This window comes from Neodiprion fabricii, chromosome 1, assembly GCF_021155785.1.
Source record: "Neodiprion fabricii isolate iyNeoFabr1 chromosome 1, iyNeoFabr1.1, whole genome shotgun sequence".
Taxonomy (NCBI): Eukaryota; Metazoa; Arthropoda; class Insecta; order Hymenoptera; family Diprionidae; genus Neodiprion; species Neodiprion fabricii.
Genome location: NC_060239.1, coordinates 10,136,836 through 10,159,970, shown reverse-complemented (window position 1 = coordinate 10,159,970; position 23,135 = coordinate 10,136,836). Strand labels below are relative to the sequence as shown.

The 23,135-nt window shown below is 41.8% G+C and overlaps 1 protein-coding gene across 5 annotated transcripts in view; it reads right to left on the bottom strand.

Annotated features, from left to right (window-relative positions):
• Positions 1-23,135, bottom strand: part of LOC124187792 (CCR4-NOT transcription complex subunit 6-like) — a 478,238-nt gene that overhangs the window by 21,544 nt on the left and 433,559 nt on the right. For all 5 annotated transcript variants that reach the window (XM_046579966.1, XM_046579968.1, XM_046579967.1 and 2 more), the window contains 2 exons: positions 18,237-18,305; positions 3,133-3,445 (listed from right to left, as the gene is read on the bottom strand). In XM_046579966.1, the coding sequence (XP_046435922.1) occupies positions 3,133-3,445; positions 18,237-18,305 (382 nt within the window). The remainder of the gene's footprint in view (positions 1-3,132; positions 3,446-18,236; positions 18,306-23,135) is intronic.

Here is a 23,135-nt window from a genome sequence, read left to right as displayed (position 1 = left end):
AGTGAAAAGGACTCCGTCGTCACGGAGAAGAACTCATCCCAGTAGGTATATACACCCAAATGGTGCATTCCAGGTCAACTTGACCAACGCCGTATCCTAACGGCCTCGGATTTGATTCATGTTCTTTTACAAATGATTATAAAGATTTTAGGTTTAGTAAGGATAATTTTAATCCATTCTCAATAAGGCTAAGAACTTTATTCGGACTTATTCAGATGGTTTTGGGATATATTTTATTTAGTCGAGACAGTACTGATAGATCACATCGTGGTATCGAACGAATTTTCAACAGAAATATACAAGTACATCAACTATGGACTGCATGATGCAAAAAGGGGAAGGGCTGATTGGGGTTCGACATGGTTAGGGTGAAACGTTAGTAGAGTTGGTACGGAATGCCCGATATATCTATCGACTTTTCTACACGAGCGAAGCAGGCCATTTGTGAGCCGGCACATTCCTGTTCTGTATCTTGTTATCCCGTGAGATGTTAGCTACGATATACAATAATTCCTTCAGGTATATACCCATGCAGTCAGAGTATACTTCTCCTCGTCGACGTCGTCGTTGGTTTAAACCACTCAATGCTCAGCGCCTGCCTCGAAGCCTACGTAAACTTCTGTACGGTCGTTACCATACGTATTGCGTGGATAGTCCTGGTTCATTCTCCGCCAGAAAGCCGCGTATAGTGAAACGCACGAAGTCATCCACCGTCAGTTATTCAGTACACTTGCCAGTTTGCACTCTACGAACCTTCGTCGTTCTTAGTAGCAACATAAGGATGCGCGCTAGAAGGGTCGTTGATTCATTTTTCTTTCACATTCACGTTCTACCCATTAAAGATGAAGATCGAATGAATCAGACGAAAAACAACACCAGACGATAGTTTGATGATCAAACAATTTCCCGGAATTGGAAAAATTCCAGGCTGCGTAAAAGTGGGTCAAGGTTTGATTCAAAAGGTGGAGTTTTAACGAAAGAGGGTTGAAGCTTTTCGTTTATAGCGAACCCTGTATACCAACATACTCCGCCTGGATATTCTCAACTTGGAGTTTAGGACAGGCTTATTCCTACAGAGATAGCTAGAGTGTTTCCCCTTCGATCATTTGAAGCAGGTTTCCACTTGAAGAAATGATTCAGTTTTAACATAATTGATGGAATAAATGGAACAATCAATAGGTCACAAGGGTTCAATCATATCTTAAAACGCCGGTCATTGTAATCATGTGCGAAATATGAGCGAACTGAATTACATGATGGATGCTAATTCATGATACTTCCTGAACATATTCAGACCGGTAGTTTATTTTTAACGTAGCCGAGGTGCTTCCAGTGGTTGCAAGCACGTTGCGTTAAAAAGCGGTTGTTTAATCTTGGAATAACAAGTTGGTGTGGGTTTTTTGTGGGTTGCGGTGGTTACAAGTCCCTGCCAACGATAACAGGGTGTACTATTGCGGACGGAATCTCGACCACGACCACAACCAAGACCGCAATGGGCAGGTAATAAACTCAAAATCAGCGACTAGAGACTCGATGGCGGAAATTGAACGCAAGTAACTTGACTTCGATCGAGGATTCGAGTGGAAGGGCAGAGGTTTTGTCAACCGTTGTATGAGATTGGATCGCCAGCTTAATTGAACCAAGACATTCCATTTCCATGGCCCCTGGGGAGTCCTATCGAGGGTCCTCGACTACAGGGATGAACTCTCCGACTTTTTTCTACTCGGTTATCGAGAAGGTGCTAACAGTCCTCAGACCACGGCTCATCTTGCTCTGATATTACAATGTAGCAAAAGAAATCAATAGAAGTAAACGGCGTTGCCGATTCAGACGAAAGCGATGAGAGGTGAATAGGTGGGTGGACAGAGGTCGATAACCAATTCTTCTCACTTCTCAGTGTATCTCTCAACACAGAGCAGCTGGGAGAAGTTTTTTCACAACGTTCCACTTGATTAAATGGAAAATCTGGTTCAAGTGGATTTCCTGAGTTCATCAATAGCAGAGCAGAAAAGGTTTGTTGTTTGAGATCCAAGAATTTCTACAACCAATTAGGAATCGGGCGTTCATCCCATTTCGTTGATGAATCAATCGCAAACGATCTAATGGTAACGAGTGAATGTGTAATATTATGAAACAATTCCTCGATAATTTTTTCTAACTGATATGCAACGTTACTATTTGCCGTGTAACTTTCCAGAGCATTGCCAGCACTGCATGGTCTCTGACTATTATTTAATCTTAGGTTTTCCTAAATGTTGGGATAAACGGAATTGCCATCACAGCTGTAAACAGGGTTAATCCGGAAGTGGTCGACGTGGCGCTACCTGCTGCCCCCACAACCCATCCACCCTACATATTATAACAAAGTATCCTTATGCTGGAACTCGAGATTTTGTGGGCTTGACGTAGAAGCCAAATACGGCTTGCCTTTTCTCCCTATCCCCGCTCGTCCCTTACGCCCAATCTTCGATGATGTATTACCAGGAGGATATTACTTACTAACGAGTACCATCAACGCTCCCAAAGCTCCAGTTGCGCTGCGCTAGTTTTTTAATCATTCACGTCCAACCACAGGGAAATGGAAACGAGTAACGCGGTTTGAGAACGAATGTGAAAGGCTGAACAAGCTATAGATGTCGCGTTGATTGGGCAATTTTCAAATCCAGTTATACACCATGGAGTAGTAATTGTGACGAGTAACGGAAATATATTGTACATATATAGGTATATAATGTGATAAACACATATATATTCGCTGTCAAAGCTTCACGCCAAAAAGCAATTAAACACATGATGTACTGCCAAGTTTCTCTTTTCATATCGCGCCTACTTTCGTTTGTATTTTATATAATTACGTAGTCATCGGAAGCTGACATGGAAAATCTCGTTAGAGTCGAAAATCGTGATATTTGATTGATTGTAAACTCGGAGAGGGGGAAAGTTTTTCGGGGCTTTAAATGTCGAGTAAATCGTAAGGAGTCACACAGAGAGCCATGAATAGATTCCGAATAAAGTAACGCGATCACGTAGAAGATACACTCTGCAGGTTGAAAGCTTCGAAAGGACCTAAGCCGGGTGAAGGATAAAAAGAACAAATTCACTAATCAAGAGGTAAAATAAATCGACACTTACTTGGCTGTTCGAAAAAAAATTGCGCATCCATCTACGTATTTCCGATCATTTTCCGCCATGGTCTTGGCTCTGGATTTGGGCGAAAAAATTCCATCGTAACCGTCGTGCTTTAACTCTGGTAGAAAGAAGTTGTAGAATTGATCGGTTTCTACCTCCTGTAGGCTTATTATGTCCGCTGCGTAATGACGGATCTCATCCAGGATTCCCTTTTTCCGATATTCCCAGTCCAAGGCCCAACTTGGGCAGTAGCCGTACATCTGCCTCGTTGCGTATTTGTCGCACAGTACGTTGTAACACATCACTGTGAATATACCTGAAACAAGAATCACTCGTCAGATTTGCGTTAGTTGTCAACCGTCCGTTACAGCGGAGCTCCTGCGTTTAATGTATTCTGGCGATTTATCGCCACGCATTTTTCGTTACGCAATGATAGATGGATCCTGAAAATTTTCCCCCATATAAATCGTCCTCGTTTATACACTTTTTTTTTACCAGTTCCACCGGTCAGTTACGATCGTTTTACGGTAATTCGATGTTTTAAGAGTGCAAGTGGATAAAATCCATGTCGGAACAGTACAGTGGACTACAAGGTTGAGTCAGCGATAACATTCCACGATAAAGCTGAAAGTAAAAATGAAAAGGCATCAAAGATGCAAAGCAGGAGGATCGTGAATGGGAACAACTTTTCTGAAGCACCTCTTCAAAAGTATACTTGAGGCTTGAAACTGCGAAGTTCGGGTGCTAAAGGCGAAAGCTCTTTCGTACAATTTGACCTCGAAGTACGGGTGTATCTTCGGTGAAGGTAATGCGGCCGCGGTCAGCATTGCTGGAAAATGTCTCGTGAGATTCCGTAAAACGAGTGACCATTTGCCCGTGTCGATGGTGCAATAAACTTTTGATTTTATACGAAGAGGGGTCAGCGATATCGAGCAAGGTGCCGACTCCTACAAAAGTTAGTAACACTCCGCGTGTTACTTCGGGCAACAAGATGCCAGGGGACAGAAATTAACAAAATTTGCTTTGCACAGCCGTTGGATGTCAATTGCACTCTTGGCAATTAGGATTGTGCCGCGTGCTACGTTCGAGCTAATTTGACTTCACTTCAAAGAAAATAAGGGCGACGGGTTTTTACCGAAAAATGTGCCGAGTATTCGGGGTAACACTTTTATGGTGTAGTTAGTTACGTTTCTGGCACTGACATCGGGAGCGTAATACTCACTTCAGAGAGAATGAGGCGATTACAGATCTTTGTATTGAGCGCAGCCATGCCCAAAGCTGAACGTAATAAGCCGTATAATTTGTTGAACTAAGATTAAGCGGAATACGAAAGCACGAAAGAGGGTGACGAGGGGAAACTGATGGGGATGAGGGCAAGGAGTTTAATCTCACAGAGGACTTGATACAACTTAGGTACCAGCCAGCAGCAGCCAACTATCTTAGCGCTCGAGAAGTTCGCTTCCGTTTTATCACCGTAATGAAATGCCCATTTTAGCTTTTACGACTGCTTCCCATACCGGCTATAGCTATCCGATTCTATTTCCCATTGAGGATTGCCTGACTGACATTGATTGCCTGCAGATTTAAGATGCCAATATCAACTTTGGCCAAAACAACTCTACCTTGGTAGTAATTTACGAGGTAAGTAAAAAACTACTGAATAATAATAATCTATACTGTAATGTATCGAAATAATTAAACTTTGCACGATCGTATTTCTAATACTCAACATAGGAGTAAATGAATTTATGTTTCACAAGAGTGTGGGTAGTGGAAGTGCTTGATTTAAAGGAAAAGAACAACGCTCACAAGTTCGTTTCTATTTTACGAGGAATCTGAAAATCACCTTACACCTTACGCGCAACTTTTAGAATTTGTTTTTCTACTGCTAAAGCTTTAACTTGACCCAATACCTGTCGTAAACCGAATGAAAGCGGCAGACAGTCCAACAATCGAGCAAAATGAATTATGGCCTCGAAAGACGTCGCTTTACAACGGGAAATTGCAAAGGAGGTCTGTCAGGCACAACTTTCACGGGTTTCAATAATGGTATTTCCTTTTTGAAATTGGGACCATATCATTCATTCCTGGGTGTGATTTCGTACTGCGATTTAATAACGTACACTAGAGGGTTCGAATAGGCTGGGACCATTTGATTCAGAATATTTGTAGGATGAGTTTTGATACGACAAAACGATACACTGGTAATGTTAATACTCGTTTCAGATCGACTTTGATTTCAACAACTTGCCACAGCAGTACGAGCAAATGGACAAGGTAGATCGCTTAACAGTGATTTGTCTTCCACAAAGCGTGTGGTGCTCGGATTGACCGAGGGGATCGAGGACTACCACTAGGTACTTTCGAGAGTTGCATAGTGGACGTTTAGGCTTGGGTTACGCTGGGCAGAGCAGTGAGACTGCAACTTCAATTATTCACACCTGCGGTGGTTGGTCATCTCAAACGAGAGCAATGAATACCCGCCTTGGCACTAGTTTTCGTCAGAAATGGTTTCTGAGTTACCGGTGAAGGTTTCATTGCCGCGTGCGATCGTAAAATCTTCGTTATGACGTATTAAAATAAGCGGTGCTGTGAAATTAATCCAAGTCCACAAATTGCGCGATGAAATGACCAGAACCGGTGCCGCAAAGAGACATGGCGATGAAGGTAATTCATTATGTAACCTCCACTAGGAGTTATGGAGAAACCTGCATGTATAACAAAGACTCTATAGGGCGATTGGTGGCTTCAACTTCGGTCGAGTACTCCACTGCTCAAAGGTTCACGGGCTTTAAGCTGCCGGTCACGAACCTTCATCCGTTCAGCAAGGGAATATAATTAAACGATTAATCGAACTCACCTGTCCTACAATCACCAGTCGTTGGATAGTAAAGACTGTAATAATACAGAATGTTACTTAACAAAAAAAAGCTTTTACGTTACCGGTATGTAAATTTGACTCACGAATATATAAATTCATTACCGACACATTGTGATCGACGACGAAGAGGATGAGATATCGTTGTATTCAGTGAATTCTTTTATCGGTTTATCTTTTCAATAATGTATTCCCGGTCATTCTTTCACTCGCTTCTTTCTCTTACCACTGAAATATGCATTTTACCATTTTCTAGCATTTTTTAATTTCACCAAGTTAGCGTGAGATCACCAGTATTACATCGTCCACCACGCGTGCCTCATAGTTTTCGCAACGTAACCGGTATAACGTATTAATTTCGTTCAAAAATAACAATTGATAATTTACTGACTAGTATGCTTCGCGAATTTGATAACGTGATACATTCGCGTCACTATCAACTTAACTTTGAAAGCTACTGTTAACTAACCACCTCTCTCGGTAACTGCGAAATCCAGACTGTGAAACCTTTGTCATTTCGAAGGTGAAATTTATATTAATTTAGTTAAAATTTCAAAGAGTCGAACAATTCAACAAAACAATAATCACCCAAAATTCATTAGTTTGCATTCCGGGAGTTCAGGTGCACATTACGGACCAATCGTCAGAGTCCGCTGCGGTAATCGTAAATACTTTTGTCCCTCCTTTATTTCTATTTTTCGCTCCACTCTGTCTTGGATCATTAGAACTGAAGAACTTGTAACCGACGAAAAGATTTGTTAAGATAAATTCAGTTCGAACTTGTTTTTTCTTCACAGGTTTACGTGTACTCGAGTCTTGTCGAAAGTCGATCTTTAGTGAGGCCTGATTTTGGTAACGGGTGCAGAGACTATACACTTTGAAAACTCGTCTAAAGTATTCTCCGAGACATCTCGTCTAATCTTACACGCGGGTTCCTAAAATACAGACACACGTATAATCGGCATGCAAGGAATACATCGTGCACTTTATGGCAGTTGGATGACCGCGGATAAAATCAGTTGAATGAAACTTGTTGAGTAAGGTGTGAGGACATGTGGACATTCGGAATACATTATCAACAGTGGTTCATTCTAGATCTCAGTTATGTGAGGATATCGGCGGAATAATCATCATGGAGTAAGACCTTAGACCCGAGCGTCCCATTGGTCTTGGGATTAAGGTGTGCGTGCTGGGACAAGTTCCTTCCGAGAAGATTGCCAGTGGCCGACATCAGAGAGGCAATATACGACGGCACATTGAAGGATGTGGACAACTTCACCATTCAGGATGGATCAATGAATGGGCACGCAGAGAGTGGGGGATTATTTCACCCCGGAAGCTTCAATGTGCGCTGACTAAGGCTGGCTGACTGACTGATGGACTGACTCACTGACTGAAAATATTTCCGACGCCCTCTGCGAACCTGCCGCTAGTCGATATTCATCGCGCAAAGCATCCTATTCACATCAGAGTCTCGCTCCGCTATTCATGACGCCACGAACTCTTCTTTCATCTCGCAATCTTTCCACTCTCCTGTCTGGTCACCCTCTCCACTGTCTGGCACCCCCGACACTTTAGAGGATTAGACCGTCAAACATCGATAGCTGAAAAAAGAAGAGGGATAAAAAACGAACGAACCGCAAATCCTCCCTATTCCTCCGTCTTTTTAGGGTCGACGACCAAGTGACAAAGGTTAGAAAACACTTGACGCTGCTCTTACCACCGCGCAAAATACCTTTTCTTAAAATTCATTTATCGAAGGTGCCTGTCTTTCTTGTTTGCCTTCCGATCGACGGTGGACAACAAAAGGGCGGCGACTTGGTATCCCCTGGAAACTTAAGCTCAACGTCTGTTCGAAGCGCTTCATTGGATGTCTTTGTTTCAGTTTTTCCATCGGCTATTATGAGAAAATTGGTGAAAGAACGTTGAACGAAAAACTACACGGTGCGGTGGTTCTCTACAAAGGTCAAAGACGTGCTATTTCCTCTAAACTTCCTCTTCATTTATTTCTCACTCAATGGCCTCGAGCGCCAAAGTGCCCGACCCAAATACTAAGAAGAGATAGCGTTTTATGACACTCACCAAGCTTTAACTTGAGAAATCCTAAGGCGTTAGATTCCGTTAAAATCCTCCTCGGTTTTTATTCACAACTTCCTCCATACTGTAAAAGCTACTTTTTATTGATTTATTTTGTTGGGTTTATTGAATTTCATTTTATTCTTATACCTTTAGTTCTTGTACGAGTTCGTCGACACTTTTTCCCGCTCTCATTACTTCATCGGAAAAATAAAATAACTTGAATTACAAATGACTCAATTCACTTAACCTACATTTGTAACAGCGTTTGCCAATGGTATCTAACTGTGAAGTATATATAAAGCTGCATACACAATATATCAAGGGAATACGGAAATATCCAAATTCATGTAATGAACCATTAAAAGTGTCTTGGTCGACTGATAATTATAATGAGCTTGAATCGATCGGTAGAAAATTTGATTCACGAAGAGAATAATCAGCTTAGGAAAAGGAGCACAAAAAATTTTTCCACCCTCGAAAAATAAGCGTGGTTTTCATTCGAAGAACATAGGGAGGTATAATGGAAAAGGCGTAGAAGAGTTAATACGTTTAGTACGATTCCGATCACAGTGATGTATTGTTTTTCCTCCATAAAATGGCTCATCAATTTCCTCTGCATTAATTCCGTTACTGTTCTGCAAGGCGGATCTTTTTCCCGATCGTATTAATCTTTCATCAATCTTATTTATACACCGTGAGTCAATACGAACCGTTCCAGAAAGAATTTCCCAAGACCAAAAGAACCAAAGACGTTCATTCCTATCACCGTTACAGTTAAAGGAAATATCGCCTTCGTACTTTTAGGCGAAATATATTTAACCAACCAGTCTTTAGTCTCACGCGGACGCAGAATCACCAAGTAACGGAGGTATCGTATATATTTTACCTCGTGAGGTACTGCTTGCTTCAATACCCCTGAACCTTTACGTGCTCCCTTGGGCGGTTCTGGAAAACAATAACAAGGCAAGGAATCATTCTGTGAAATGTATGGCGCAGCAGTTGAGACGGTGAAACGAGTAAGTGCAAGAGCAGGGTTGAACTTTGAATTGGCTTGACCCAGAAATTCAGCAGCTCTCTAGCTCGGTGGAGATTTGGAAGGCGGGCATTTGTGCAGAAGCTGTTTAGCATCTAAGTATATCCAACGAATTTTATGGCTGCTAATTGCAAGTAAGGAATACGGCTATCTGCAATGGGGATGATAAAAAAGGGGAGGAGCCTAAGCAGGTGAATCCCTTTCGTATGATAAGTTCACAGAATTCACTCTAATCCTCTGCATCCACCGTAAATGCGGACTATAACTGCAAGGTACTTAGCAACAGGTGGAAAAGCAATGGTACAACCGTGTTGTACATGCTTATCGAAGACCGAGGGAGGGAGGGAGGGAGAGAGAGGGAGAGAGAGAGAGAGAGACGGAGAGGCTGCAGTCTGGCTTAGCTGGCAATCTGACTTAAACGATGTTCCGGATGAGATGAGGCATATTCTAAGTTTCATTCATTGCTGCGGATGGAATTCCAGAGGTCATCGATGCTCCGACCTGCCTTAAGTCCCGGCACGAAACCAGTTCCATAAACCCAGACAAGTTACCTAATTTACGCACACGCGTTTAATACTCGCCTCCTAGGCTCCAAGTGCAGCTTGTCGGCTTCAATGGACACCTCACCAACGTATGGCTGATGTTTCTTACCCGGCAAACACTTTCCAGTACCTGAATACCCGAGCAATGCAGTATTATAAACTATAATAATTACCTGCTGCTAAGAGCAGTCAACTGCAGACGACAGAACAGCTTTCAGTCACGCTCCCGGCTCTCTGTCACTGTAGTGCATAAACTTAGGTCACGGTAATTACTGCATACCGACTTACTTCGCGAATAAGTCTTGCTAGTTGAAAACTTTTCCAAACTTTCATTGGATTATAGTTATCCATCGTGGAAAAAGATTCACTGCCTTTTGAAGTTTTTAACACTCTTGAACGTTCGTATCCTTCATCCGAATATAACGATGCGAGAGAATTTGCAAAGAGTTGGAAAGTTCTAAGGTGTAGATTTTTGTGACTTATTGTATTGTGGAAACGTGTGCACTTGTTATTTTCAAGAGCTGTTCGAATAATTTCAAACTGTTGGATCTTCAACACGAATATGGAAATCGGGAGGCAAACTGTAAAGTTCTTCGTTTCAAGAATCAGGATAAAAGTTTTGACGCACAAATTATTCGAAGAATTAAGGTTTCGGCAGATTCATACGGTTAACGTTTGATTTTGGTTAAGCTTTGCAAATATTTTCTGTCAGTTATGAAACTGTTGAGATTTTCGTGCTGTAGATGCAGTCTGCACAAAGTGAGATGGCGTGAAAAGGATGACGGTTTCAGCCTACTCTCGGGTATTAATCTATATCCTGTTACGTGACAAGAGAGAATTTATTTCGTCCATCCGTCCACGAGTGTAGTGAGAGTTATTTCGCCTGAAATGAACTTGTCCGGCGGACGCTCAAGTGGAGCTGTAAATTAACACTTCTTCCAGTTACAATTTATCGAGGCACGTTAGAGAAGAAAAATTACAACACAACCGATTAACAAGTATCTCGATATAATTAATGGGAAAATCTATAGATCTACTTCAAGGCGGTGAAACATGTAAAAATTTTAGTTAAAATCTTTTTGTTTTTTTGATACAAAAATTTCACAATTTTTGCTAAACTTTGAAGAATACTCAAATAACGGTATCCTGAAATTATTATCCGAACGAATTTCAGTTCTTGGAGAACTATTTTTTCTTGAACGCATTGAGGCTTAGCAAAGAAATCAGCGACCTCAGTCGCATGGAGAAGCTGACTTACAAAAGGTCTCTGGCATTCGCGATGCTCTTTTTTCGTGCGTACTGAATCTAGGTAACTAATCATAAGCGAACCTGCTGTGGCCCTTGATTCTCTGTTGCCAAGAATATTTATACGTAAATAATTACAAAGAAGAGAAGTTGGCCTGAGAGGAAGAAGACGAGTACTGGGTAAGTAGAGCGGAAAGGCGAGGTTGAGATGGTGGTGAAAATACGCGATTTCCATATCCGTCGAGGGGAGAAGCGTGGGTGGTGAAGATGCTGATGATAAGAAAGTGGGAGAATTGAATGACTCCGGTTTTTCATGTAGGAAAATTGCGCAAGGAAGATCGAGAGGAGAAGAAGAGGAGAGACAGACGGAGGGGAAAGAAGCAGAGGCGGTAGTTGCAAAGCACATTTAACAGCAGTTTGTTTGAGAAGTGAGCACTTACGTAGCAATATATCAGACCGGCTGCCAGAACCCCTGCGCGTATCAATGTTACCTTGGTAGTTCTCGACTGGGCTCCACTCAACCTGACTTTCCTTTCTCTCTCTCTATCTTTCTATCTCTTTATTTCTCACTTGCGCATCGTTCATTCCTCCTTCGAGGGCTCACCTCAGATTCAGCCTCCTTAGCCTGAACCTCGCACTGTCGTACGGACGAGCTAAATTAAACTTAAAGCCAGACAAACTGCGAGGCAAGGATTGAAACCAATAAATAAACGACTTTGGCATCATTCGATACTAAAATCGGCAACAGGAGCGCATGGAAGGCTATAAATTAGCCCTAACCGCCTTTCCTTCGACCCTTCCACACTTGCCGCAACATCCTTTACCTCCGTATCTACACCGGAGTCAACCTGATTCTGACACAGGTAGAGTTGAGCAGTGTCGATATTGAAAGGTGCTGCAAAACAGCTGTAAAAATATACGAAGTACCAACTTCAGGTGATTCAGACTTCAATGGGTGAAAGCAAACATTGCTGAGTCTGTAATTCGAATATCTTCACACCAATTGAGAAAAGGTAACGAATAGAAACTGGACGACCCGATTTCTATTGTGACTTACCGAGTTTCCAAGCTATGTGTCGTAAATCGCCGGCAATGTTTCTTTGAAGCTATCTCGAGAATAATACAGTTCTTCGCCATTTCTAAATTGAAGATATTTCGAACATCATAAGTGCATATAAGTCGGATGAAATTTCTTTTGGTATCTAGGAACACAAATCATTTCTGGTTATATCCTTTAACAAATTACTTGCAGGGTCAGATTTGATTTATTCAGTCTGAATTTAAAGTCATATCAGATGCATAGTTTAAAAGGAATAGACCTTAATAATATAATTTACCTCCATAATAGTGCGTTGCCAGCGATGATTAATGTTATTCGGATGATAAACGATTAGAAATATGGTTCAACTTTTTCGCTTTCAAGATATATGCTCCCTCGATAAGTAATTAATTCTGAACTTGACTAGTTCAAAATGATATTGAGAATTTACAGGCTATATAACCGGTGCCTTCCGATCACGTTCGATAATTTGCAAACAGTTAAGCTTGTAGGATTCACTGCAACGTCGAAATATCTAAGATCTTGATGCGTAAACCGTTGCGGCAATGAAGAGACTCAAGACGCAAAATGGTTCTTAGGAAGCTAGCCAGCAGCTGATAGCCATCGAACAAGCAGTTAAACCGATGGCAGAAACATTGTCCTATCATTACACTGTGTTAACATGAAATAAAAAAAACACTGAACCGAACACGGTGATAACGATACACGCGAAGCAGATGGCTCGCGGCATCTCTCTCGACAGTTCAGTTCCGCTACCAAAAGACTTCTTCCGCTCGTATATTGCGCTCTACAATAGCGTCGTATTGTAAATAATGAACGGCGTAAACTATAATGAAGTGATTTACGTCCACACCACCCTGCGCCGGGTTTACAATAGCTTCTTTTTGGCCAGTAGCGGTCGTTCTACCGCGCCATGCATACCCGCACCCATCGCCATGTGCCCGTTCCTCCCTGCCGTGCTCGTAGAGTGGCATAGTCGACGATGGCCAAGCCCGATGGACCGGCTGTGCAATAAATCTGCCCAGATGCTGCAGTGCTGTGGCGTGGCTTGGCGTGGATGACGTGGACCTTGGAGTTGAGTAACTCGCCAGGCGAAACGGAGAGCTGAGAGCATTGGTCAAGATGGAAGATATTGAGGAAGGCTACGTATCGTTAGAATGCGATACTTGCACCAAGGAAGTTAGCTGGCCAACTTTTGGATCATCGATTAGGAAATCGGTCGCAAGTTGTCTTCGCGAAGAAGGGTAACGTTTGGCACAGGTGTTGCTGGTGGCAAATCGACTAATAAAAACCAGTCGATACTGGAACGAACTTATCAGTGATGAAACTTCGCTATGACCAGTAACCAATGGTTCAGCAATTTCTCAAGGGACATGAAACACTATCGACAGTCACGATTCTTCAAACCCCAGCGTTTGTTCATAATCAGTACGAATTACCGCTCATCGATTTATGTCCGAAGAACACAGTGCAAAAAGTAATCACTTGTAGTAGGGAGTATGATGTGAGCCTGTCGTCTTATCAGTTCAATTCATGTCATCCAGCATGATTGTTGCGGGTAACGAAGGGCGTCTGCGATCGTCAAACCCACAGCGAGTGGTAAGAGGGGCTGACAGTACCTCCTTTGCGGCAATCGGATTCAGAGCCAAGATTACGCCTTGCCCTGGATGATGGCATGAACTAACTAATTGTGAGCCACAGCTTAGAGCCTTAGAATGTAGCGGAGGGGCTCTGACACTTTAATCCCAAGTGATGCAGTGTCACAGTATCTCGAAATTTACGCGTGTATATTCGAGGGTAATTGGTTCGCTGATGCTTCGGGGTGACATCCGAAGTGTTTTCGTTCCATTTCTCGGTTGGAATACTCTCTGCTATTCGGGCGTGATGACGGATCACGGGTATTTTGCACGCGTTTTGATTAGTTTATCGCTGGTGCAAAACAACGAATGACTCGGAACAGGGTTTATCGGTTTCATCAAGATTGTTGTAAAAGCGGATAGGGAGAAAATATGAATGCTTCACACGTAGATCTTTCGCTGTTCACGTGCTATGATGTACATGCTACCTTTAACGCTTCTTAAATTCTTTATCTATTCGTGTGACGTACGGCACTGAAAAAAAATTAGTACAAAATTGATTAGTCAGCCTACACTGTGTTATCCCTGTTTGATGTACGAATTGAAATTCTTCAATATTATGGATATCGTATACGATGTTTTTCGAATCAATATGTATAACAGATTTTTATTTATAAAGAATTTCAATACCTCATATCAGGATCTTATTTGCACCCAAGCGTCTTACCGCACAATATTTTTCGATGGATTTATTTACCGAAAATTCTGCCATGGATTATAATGAGATGTGTTTCGTGTCATTATGCAAACCTTATTAGTGAAATACTTTTTACGAATTCAGGACTAGTCATGTAATTTCGTTTCTTAGAATTTTTAATACTCATTTCTGACACAGTTCTGACTTTCATCTTGCGAAAGGTTTTGCGATGCTCAAAAGGGGCTCATTCAGCTGAGTTGTCATTAGGAGTGACATCAAACTCGCAGCCATTACAAATCGGCTTTCATCGTAATCATTGTTGCAAACTTTATTGTTATATCAGTCATTGTTGCTGTTAGGAATGCATTATAACGACGTCGTATCGGCTGTAATGAGTAACAACTGTCCCTGGGCGGTTATTTGCTGCGTGCGAATGTATAATGCGCTCTTCATTACGGCAATTTTGTACCAAGGACTGCCTTAATAACCCTAATAACCGTAATCAATTATTGTCGTTATAGCAGCACGCTCCATATATCGCATATATAATGTTGTGTCGTAATCCCAAAGAACGAGGATTGCGGTTTGAGGGCCGGCCTTTCCCTTTGCCACGTCCCTCCCTTTCCTCGCTCACTCTCTTTCATCTCCACCGATCTAAAAATTCTAAAAAAATCCACCTTGCAGTGTTGGCAAAACGGTGAAAAAATAAATAAAATAAAAATGTGAAATGAGGAATGTTTACGAGGCCACGCAGGCATTCAACGGCGTAATTACGAACAAGTCAGAAGACATGCTGTTAATGGTAAGGCCATACTCTGCAGCTCACCCGTAACAGAGCTTGCGTATATATACATATATATGTAGTATAAAAGAGGATCAAAGACCAGCTGTTACCCGATAACGAGGCAATTATAAACGTTTCAGAATGATTGTGAAAAAAAAGGAGGAATATTTGATAAAAAAAAAAAGAAAAAATAAGCCGGGTAAAATCGACGCGATGAGGGCATAACCCGGCGGTGTGTGCTCGTCGTGAATTTCTCAGCAGGGTAGTCGGTATGTGCCGAGCTGCGCTCTCCGGTTTTAATTTAAGAGGATTCATATTGTTGAAACAAAATCCCTAATTTCCTGTCGGGGCTGCTGTATGAACTGACAGGGATATTATTCTTTAATATCCTGTTAATCCAATCAACCAGACCGTAACGAGACGGCCACGGTGTATATATCTCTGAACCGAGTAATCCATGCGTGACATTGATTCACGTCTGCGCGAGACCGATGTCAACGTCCAGGTTCACCGCCTGTACGAGGGGGGAATCCTCTCTTGGCTAGGGCCACAGATCGTTCCTAATCCTCCGTTTCCATGACTACCACAAAGTGTTTGAAGCGGTTAATTACTTGCCCAAGCACGTGTCCTCAAGCCCTGAACAGACCGCGCCGAAATACCGATGCAGCGCATCAGCCAGTATTGGCATTCTTCGAACACTTCCCCCCTTCTTGCCTACTCGACAACCTCGACCCACTACTGGAAACGCAAAGCTTGGTAAACGATTTGCGCAAACGTCGGAGCTTTTCACGTGTTAAAATTTCACTTTCGAAGGTAATGCGGTGTAAGAAATTTTCACCGCCCAAATCCAACACTGCACGTAGTTCCATGGAGTTTTGTACTGTTTCGTTTATGGGTTAACGTATCTGGCGCGTTACTCGAGTGGTTGTTACTGACTTTGGAATCTCGGGTGCAACGGTCATCGAAATCTTTTGTAATCTTTTGTGGTTTTCGGAAATCAAATGCAATTGTGCCGAATCATTGAAGTGTCTCGAAATCTGAGAAGTCTTAGAATCCTATACATTACTTGTAAACCCCTGAAATCTCGAAATCTGGTAAGCATGAGATCGACGAGTGATTAACTCCACGATATTACTCTATACAGAATAAAACCTATTCATGTATACATTTTATATATAAAATTGAAGCGGTTTAGGGATGATCAGGGTTTGCATTAACTTAAAAAAAAAAAGACGTTAAATTTTCACATCGGCAAGATATTCCACTGAATACTCTGAGACGTTGAAAATCGAGATTAGAACTGACTGCACATTTTTGTCAATACTGAATCTGCTCTTTGATGCTTTTTATAAACAAACGGAAGTATCGATGTCCGAAAAAGTGGGAGCTATAAAACGAGGCAGCGTTTTACACGCGATTTTATTTGGTCGCGGATCAAATGAAAGGTGAACATTTCGAACGTATCAAGCGCTTTGGTAAGAAGTGCCACATCGAATCGACCGATCGTTTGAATATAGATCAATTTATCAAAGCAGTCTATTGAAACCGACCTTTCGTTTCCGCGCTTGCCGCAAGTGGACGAGCATTGCCTGATTAGTCGATCATTTGCCTGACTGATTGTTAAAATTAACTGTCAGTAAAAGCCGTGTTTGCTACAAAGATTCCTCTTCATTCCTCCAGAATGTATACAGAAAATTTGAACAATTACAAAAACGCAGATTAGTTTGGCTTCTCGACTACCGCGGATATTAGATTTGAAAGAAGAAATGTTTAAAAAATAAATCAACATAGTGTTAAACAGAATGGAATGATAAAAAGTAAAGAGGAGACAAAAATTCGACGGAAAAAAAGTCCGCGCTCTTAAAGGAGCCCATTTAGCCGAACGTCTATTGTGCTCTGGTATTTTGTGCGCGGATCTCTGGTTGGTACGTGTTGGCGGTGGCGGCCGCCGGCGTTTGTTGTTTGCTCATGGCACACAGAACGTCTCGTCGCGTTCCTTTCATATATTTATTTCCAGGAGAGATTTCATTGTGAAGATATAACAGGGAACAAATGTCTCGGTGCTATCATCGAGCGGACCATATTTCATCGAGTCTTTTGCCAGCACGTGGGTGGGTAGAAATTAATGCGCAGAGCAATCCGCATCGTGCCCGCTATACCCGGCTAACTAATTGCTTCCTTACATCGCCATGTCCGCTGTTATACTTACACAATGCGGTGATGTGAAAAATATCGATGAGACGAGACGATAACCTGATTTAAAGCGGATAAAATCGCGACAATTTTGGATCACGAGGGTACAACTTTAGGTGGAAATTCCTTTTTCTGACACCCAACAGTCACGATGCACTTACACGGTGTTTGGAAATGGTAAAGCATCTAGCTGGAGAATAAGTGTAATTTTAGGATTCTAGGTGATAAAGCCAATTTTTCATCGACGTCATAAAAAACGAATGAGCACTTTCCCGTATTACATTACCCGTGGATTATATGTCCATCACGCAGAGGTGGAAAAGTTCTGCAAGTACAATTTTACAGTGTCATCCGATGCCGAGAGAGTGGAGAAATTTAATAAATCGCTCTGCGATATAGTGAAAATGTACGAATTTATGAGCGCAAGTTACGACAAAATATAATTTCCTAGACGAGAAAATTCTTACGTTAATATAGTCCAAGCAAGAATTTTAGCTGTCAAAGCGAAAATTTTCAATGCAATAGCAAAGGTTTTGCAAACATAGCCAAGTAGAGTTCCAATGTTATTTAAACTAGCAAAATTGTAGCAATCGTAACAAATTTTTCTGTACGACTATAGTAACATTAAGATTTTCTGGTCCGGCTCAACTTTTGTCTCATTTACCGTTAAAACAACAGACATAACATTATTACATATGATTATGAATTTTCAAGTTGACCCCAAAAAATGGTTTTGTAGTATTCCATATCAGGAATCTTTGGACAATTTTAACACCGCCATTTTTGACAGTGCAAGACTACAAAATTCGCAGTCACATTTCAGATTCATGAAACTTCACAGTTTGCGTGATTTAGATGGAAGTGAAGCATTCATTTCAGCACTTCAAAAACATTTCAGACGAGTCTGACTGAGATCTTTGGCAGCTCCCTAAATCATAAGATTTCCCGTTATCAGACGGCATTCCCCGGCGTGTTTGATCGTATCTAGGTATTATATAAACGAAGGATGTGTTACTCACAGGTCGGTCGGGTCCTGTTGGGCCTTGTCAAGGGGATCCATGGTCTCTGCGGTGGATGGTTTGCCGTTACTGTAACACAACAAATATAATTTTATGCAAATTATATCCACGCGTCCGCTTGAATGTATGTGTACACGTATTTTATGTATGTTATGCGTGTGTAGTCTGTGCTACACACCCTCCGTAAGGACAGGACAAACACATGTAGATAGTACGGGCATGGGGAGGTAGGTGGGTACCCATGAATACAAAGCAGGGGATTAAAAACTTTAAGTTCAAGTAATGATAACGTTTCAACGACTTCCAATTATCCTTAACGATTTCAACCTCTGGTGAAAATTCTGAAGGTGGAAGTTGCCCGAGTTTAATTGTACGGCTCGATGAACTTTTTATTGTTTTATGATAATGCAGAAGGCTTATCAAATATCGAGTGATGAAAAAGTGATGAGGCTTTAGCTACTGCAAAGATTCATCCACGCCAATGGCTTTCTCGGTACTGAATATCCCACGCGAATCATGTGAAATGCATTGACCGTCTGACAGGCAATCATTAATTTACGAGTGGAGCGAATTTTAAATACAAAGGACGGAGTATAGCTTGCCGAATGATTGGTTGCTCACATTCTTTGTGAGGCAAACCGCTTGCAAGGAATGGGTATAAATCTTAATGCAGTGAATGCGATTATTGCAGAGATAATTAATCTGTCGGGGGAAAATCAAATCGCCAGTACGAAGGATAATTGTCGGATAATCTGATCGTTAGCGTAATGAACCAGATGATATTCTAAATATAAGTACACACATCGTATAATTTGTAACACATGATGATACTAATTTCTTGATTTCACATAAATGTTGGACGCGTTTGATTGAGACTCGATCAAAATTGGTATGTAAAATTCCAACCATTCGTTACGTCAGGAATAAAACGTGTCCAGGTCTGCATGAATTTTTATTCTGCGTGAAATCTGCAGAGACTCGGAGAGTTGGGGAGTGTAAAGCATGCGACAATCCCGTAACTGTTGGTAAAATCTCTGAACTCTGAAACGCGATTCAACTTTGACACAAATGGAGGAACATTAGCGAAGGCAAAGCAGGCGAGGAGGGAAGCGAACGGAACAGCGAGAAATGGCGGGCGTAAAGGTAATCAGAATTAACAATTCGAGGTCCCCCACTGCGAGTCGGGTGAGTCGGAGAAACAGCGTTAGGAGAAGATGGCAGAAGGGTTCGAGGTGGTAGGAAAGTGCCGGTTATACACCAGTTTGACGAAGTTCCCGGGTTGGTTTGCGTTAAACTTGTACCACGAGCCAGTTGGCTGATGTGAGCTATGCTCAATGCAGACATTCTACACCCTGTCGAGTGATTCAGACGCTTGGAGGAATGGATCTCTGGCATTGGAATAAAGGATGTCTAGAAATCCATAAGTGCTCAGTCAGTCGAACTAATGGTGTGATTCATTCTACTGAATGCGTAACGATTGAATTTAGGAACTTAATTATAACACGGTAGATTTTATCGGTGTAACTTTTCGATACTAAGGTTATAAGAATGTTACGTTTAGTAGCTCATAAAAATGTCTGTATATAAGGAATATAGCAATAACCGTGGCGATTAAATGTGGGATTCAGATACTGATGAAGACTAGAACCGTTTGTTCGAATGGTCAAGGACAGTTTTTTCGTTCCTTCGCGCACTGTTCGATAGGATCAGCGATGTCCCAATACAGGAAGATTTTTTTGCAAGTATAACGGAAGTGACAATGCCATTATTGATCTTCACTCCATGAAGGTGAAGTAATCTGAAGCTAAGTGAGCGCCTAGTTATATGCATGAATGTATGTTGGAGTTGGTAGTGAGCTACGGAACGCCACAGAGTTTCCCACAGTCGGGAAGCATTCCCCGGTAATTATTGGCGTTGTGGGCACGGTTATCGGTTCATAGAAGCGGATGCTTACTGGATCGCCTCGCCTCGCTTCATCTTACCTTGACTTTCCTTAACCGCGACCAGCTCACCTAACGTCAACTCGTGCCAAGCTCGTTGCACAGGACAACGCATAATGGTACGAGTTTTACCATCTGAATATATAATAATTGTCATCGCCGTGCGTTCGGTTACGTCGGCAGACATATCATTAGACGCATCTGCCGCTGCAACATCCAACGACATCCTAAACACGAAATAATGTCCTTACTTCGCTGGAAGTGTATGCCTTTAAATACCGAGGGTGAGACCTGAAATTACGTATAAAAGTACAGCATGGGTGCTGGTAGAACTAATGAGCGAGATAAATATGCGGCTTGTTAAGGCTTGAGCTTTATGCTGACGTAATGACCGTAGGATGCAAATGTTCCCGTCCAATCCTTAAAATGTTGAATGTGCTCTCATAAGCCTTGGACATGGGATAAAAATTCTGTTACGTTTACTGTAAGCATGGCGGGGTTATTATTGCTGCTGAAATTGCCGTCAGAATTTTAAATTGTTTGTACTTGAATGAGACTGCGACTGCAAAAAAAAAAAAAAAAAAAATACAATCACTCACACAGTACTACTGAAATGTTATAAATAGTTTTCATTTTTGCTGCAATTGCATCAACTTGCAGCGCAATAAAATTTCAGCAGAAAAATGGGAAATTAGTACGTCTAAACGGGAATGTACCTTACACGATGGTTGCAACCGATTTTACGGTACGATAAGAGATTTGGAGTTTCCGGGAGGGTTCATCTCTGCACGGTTTGGAATTGTTGAGCAGTACTCAAGCAGACGGAACACATGTTCCGAGGAAAGTTACCGAATTTCAGTGGAAATACTGCAGAGGTGAACTCACCGTAAGCTTGTTTGGAACAAAGTTTTAGAGACGTTTCTTCTTGTTTATGCTTTGTAAGTAATTTTCCAATTAAGGATGAAAGTGTTCCGCAATGTATATGTACACAGTTTTTGTATATCGGAATATGGATACTGTCACGAGAGACGTAGCCGAGCAGGATTTTAACGAATGACGAAGGATGATACGAGGAAGTAAAATAAATCAAACTAAACCCCGTGTGTATCGAGTTTCGGAACCGGGCCACGAAACGAGAACGAGGTTAATACGGAAACTAGAGATACTAGGGTGTATTTTAGGTCACGTATCTTATTTCCAACTTCTTTGCGGTCAGTAAAAGTTATCGAAGTCGGAGTGATTAATACCGTCAATATACTATAAGTGAGGATTTTTTTTTCTTATCGGGAATATCTTTGCAGTGTTATCACTCGCCAATTTTTTTTTTTCTAATTTACAGAGTAGCCTGATTCAATTTCGATTCCAGATACTGTTAAATGCACTTGATTTACAATCTCTTTAACTTTGCCTTCAGCTAGACGAAGAAACTGTCCTTTGAAAGCGGCATCATTTCAGTATCGGAGGCCAAAAGACGATGAAAAATTATTCGGAGAGTATTTGCTTCAATACCTATCAGTCCGCACAACTTGTTAGTAAGTAAATGTTTTTTTTTTTTTTTGTTCAATTCGAGCATGCAATTCTCGGCTTGAGAATTGAAATTTAAAAAAAATGTCTGAAAACATCATTTTCATTCGTATTTTGAGCATGCTTATTATCTTGGAAATGATAATTTTGATAAGTATCGCCGAAACTGTTTGTCATTTTGATTATATCATCTGGACGGATCATAACGGACATTGGTCCTGACGTCTTGAGTAGTAAATGCATACATCACTGACATGTTTTATATCACATCAAGATCCACTGTATGCTGAGACGTGAATCGTTTATGTAAAGTATACAAAACCATCGTACGAGTCTCACAATTGATCCGGTAACAGAGAAAAGATAGAGGAATAGATTCGTGCGTGATAAACAAGAGTAAGCTTTCAAGTAACGGAGGCCGGCGTGTGATAAGCACCACAAAACATCCCCGAAGCGTACATCGCACAATTTTCAGTCTCACGAGGAAACCCCGATCTGGTCGAGGCATTAGACGAGAGAAACTTCTTTCCCAAAATCCCCAGGGATCCTCTTGAAAATCCTGAAAGCTATTGACGTCGAGGAGAGGGAGAAAAAAAAGAGGAACAAGAACGTGGAAAACACGCGTGTCTCTTAAAAACTTATATCCATAAAAATGAGGTCTCATCAAGCCGATCGAAGTATTTATAGAATATTCAGTTGAAAACGCTACCCGGAGGACCAAATCGGGTCAGAGTGAGGAAATTAGAACATAATAGACGGTGTTGAAGTTGTATTTTACCAGCGTTGCAGTGAGTTGCCTTCCTGTCGAATTTCGTCGTCATTCGGGCCCTTCTGGCCTTCTTCACGAAGTTGCTGCAGGATGATTGAAGCAGTGCTGTTGCCGCATACCTCGACCCAACTCGTGAGACGGTATTTCGCCGAGATAGATTGAGTGGTTGAGTTCCTGATGAGACGACAGATTGTGCTCACTGCTGAATAATAATGCTCGAGGTTCTCCCGCGCACACATAGACCTGTACCAGAGATTAAGTTGGTAGAGCCAACACCGCGAGGCGTATGTATTGTTGGGCCGCCAAGCTATGCGTCTCTTACCTGGTACCTGCCTTGGTACAGCTCCACCATACCTGTACCTGTATTCACTTACCACCGGCTTGATGTAGCCGTCGTGGGAGGCAACTGATTTAGGTGTGCCTATTTACGGGGATGTATCTTGCATGAGGAAGGTTTTCACCTGTCAGCGCTGAGTCGAATGGAAACAAGGGTTTTGAGTCGGGTTACCTCGCAAGCAATCATGCTTAGGTATATCGCATATGTATCCGAAGTACGGAACGTCGACGGTGCCCGTTTAGCCGAACTGTTTTCGATTAGAAGACAGATTCTCGCGGCAATGATGATGCTCGTCAAATTTTTACTCGCTCTATAGCTTTACGTTGATA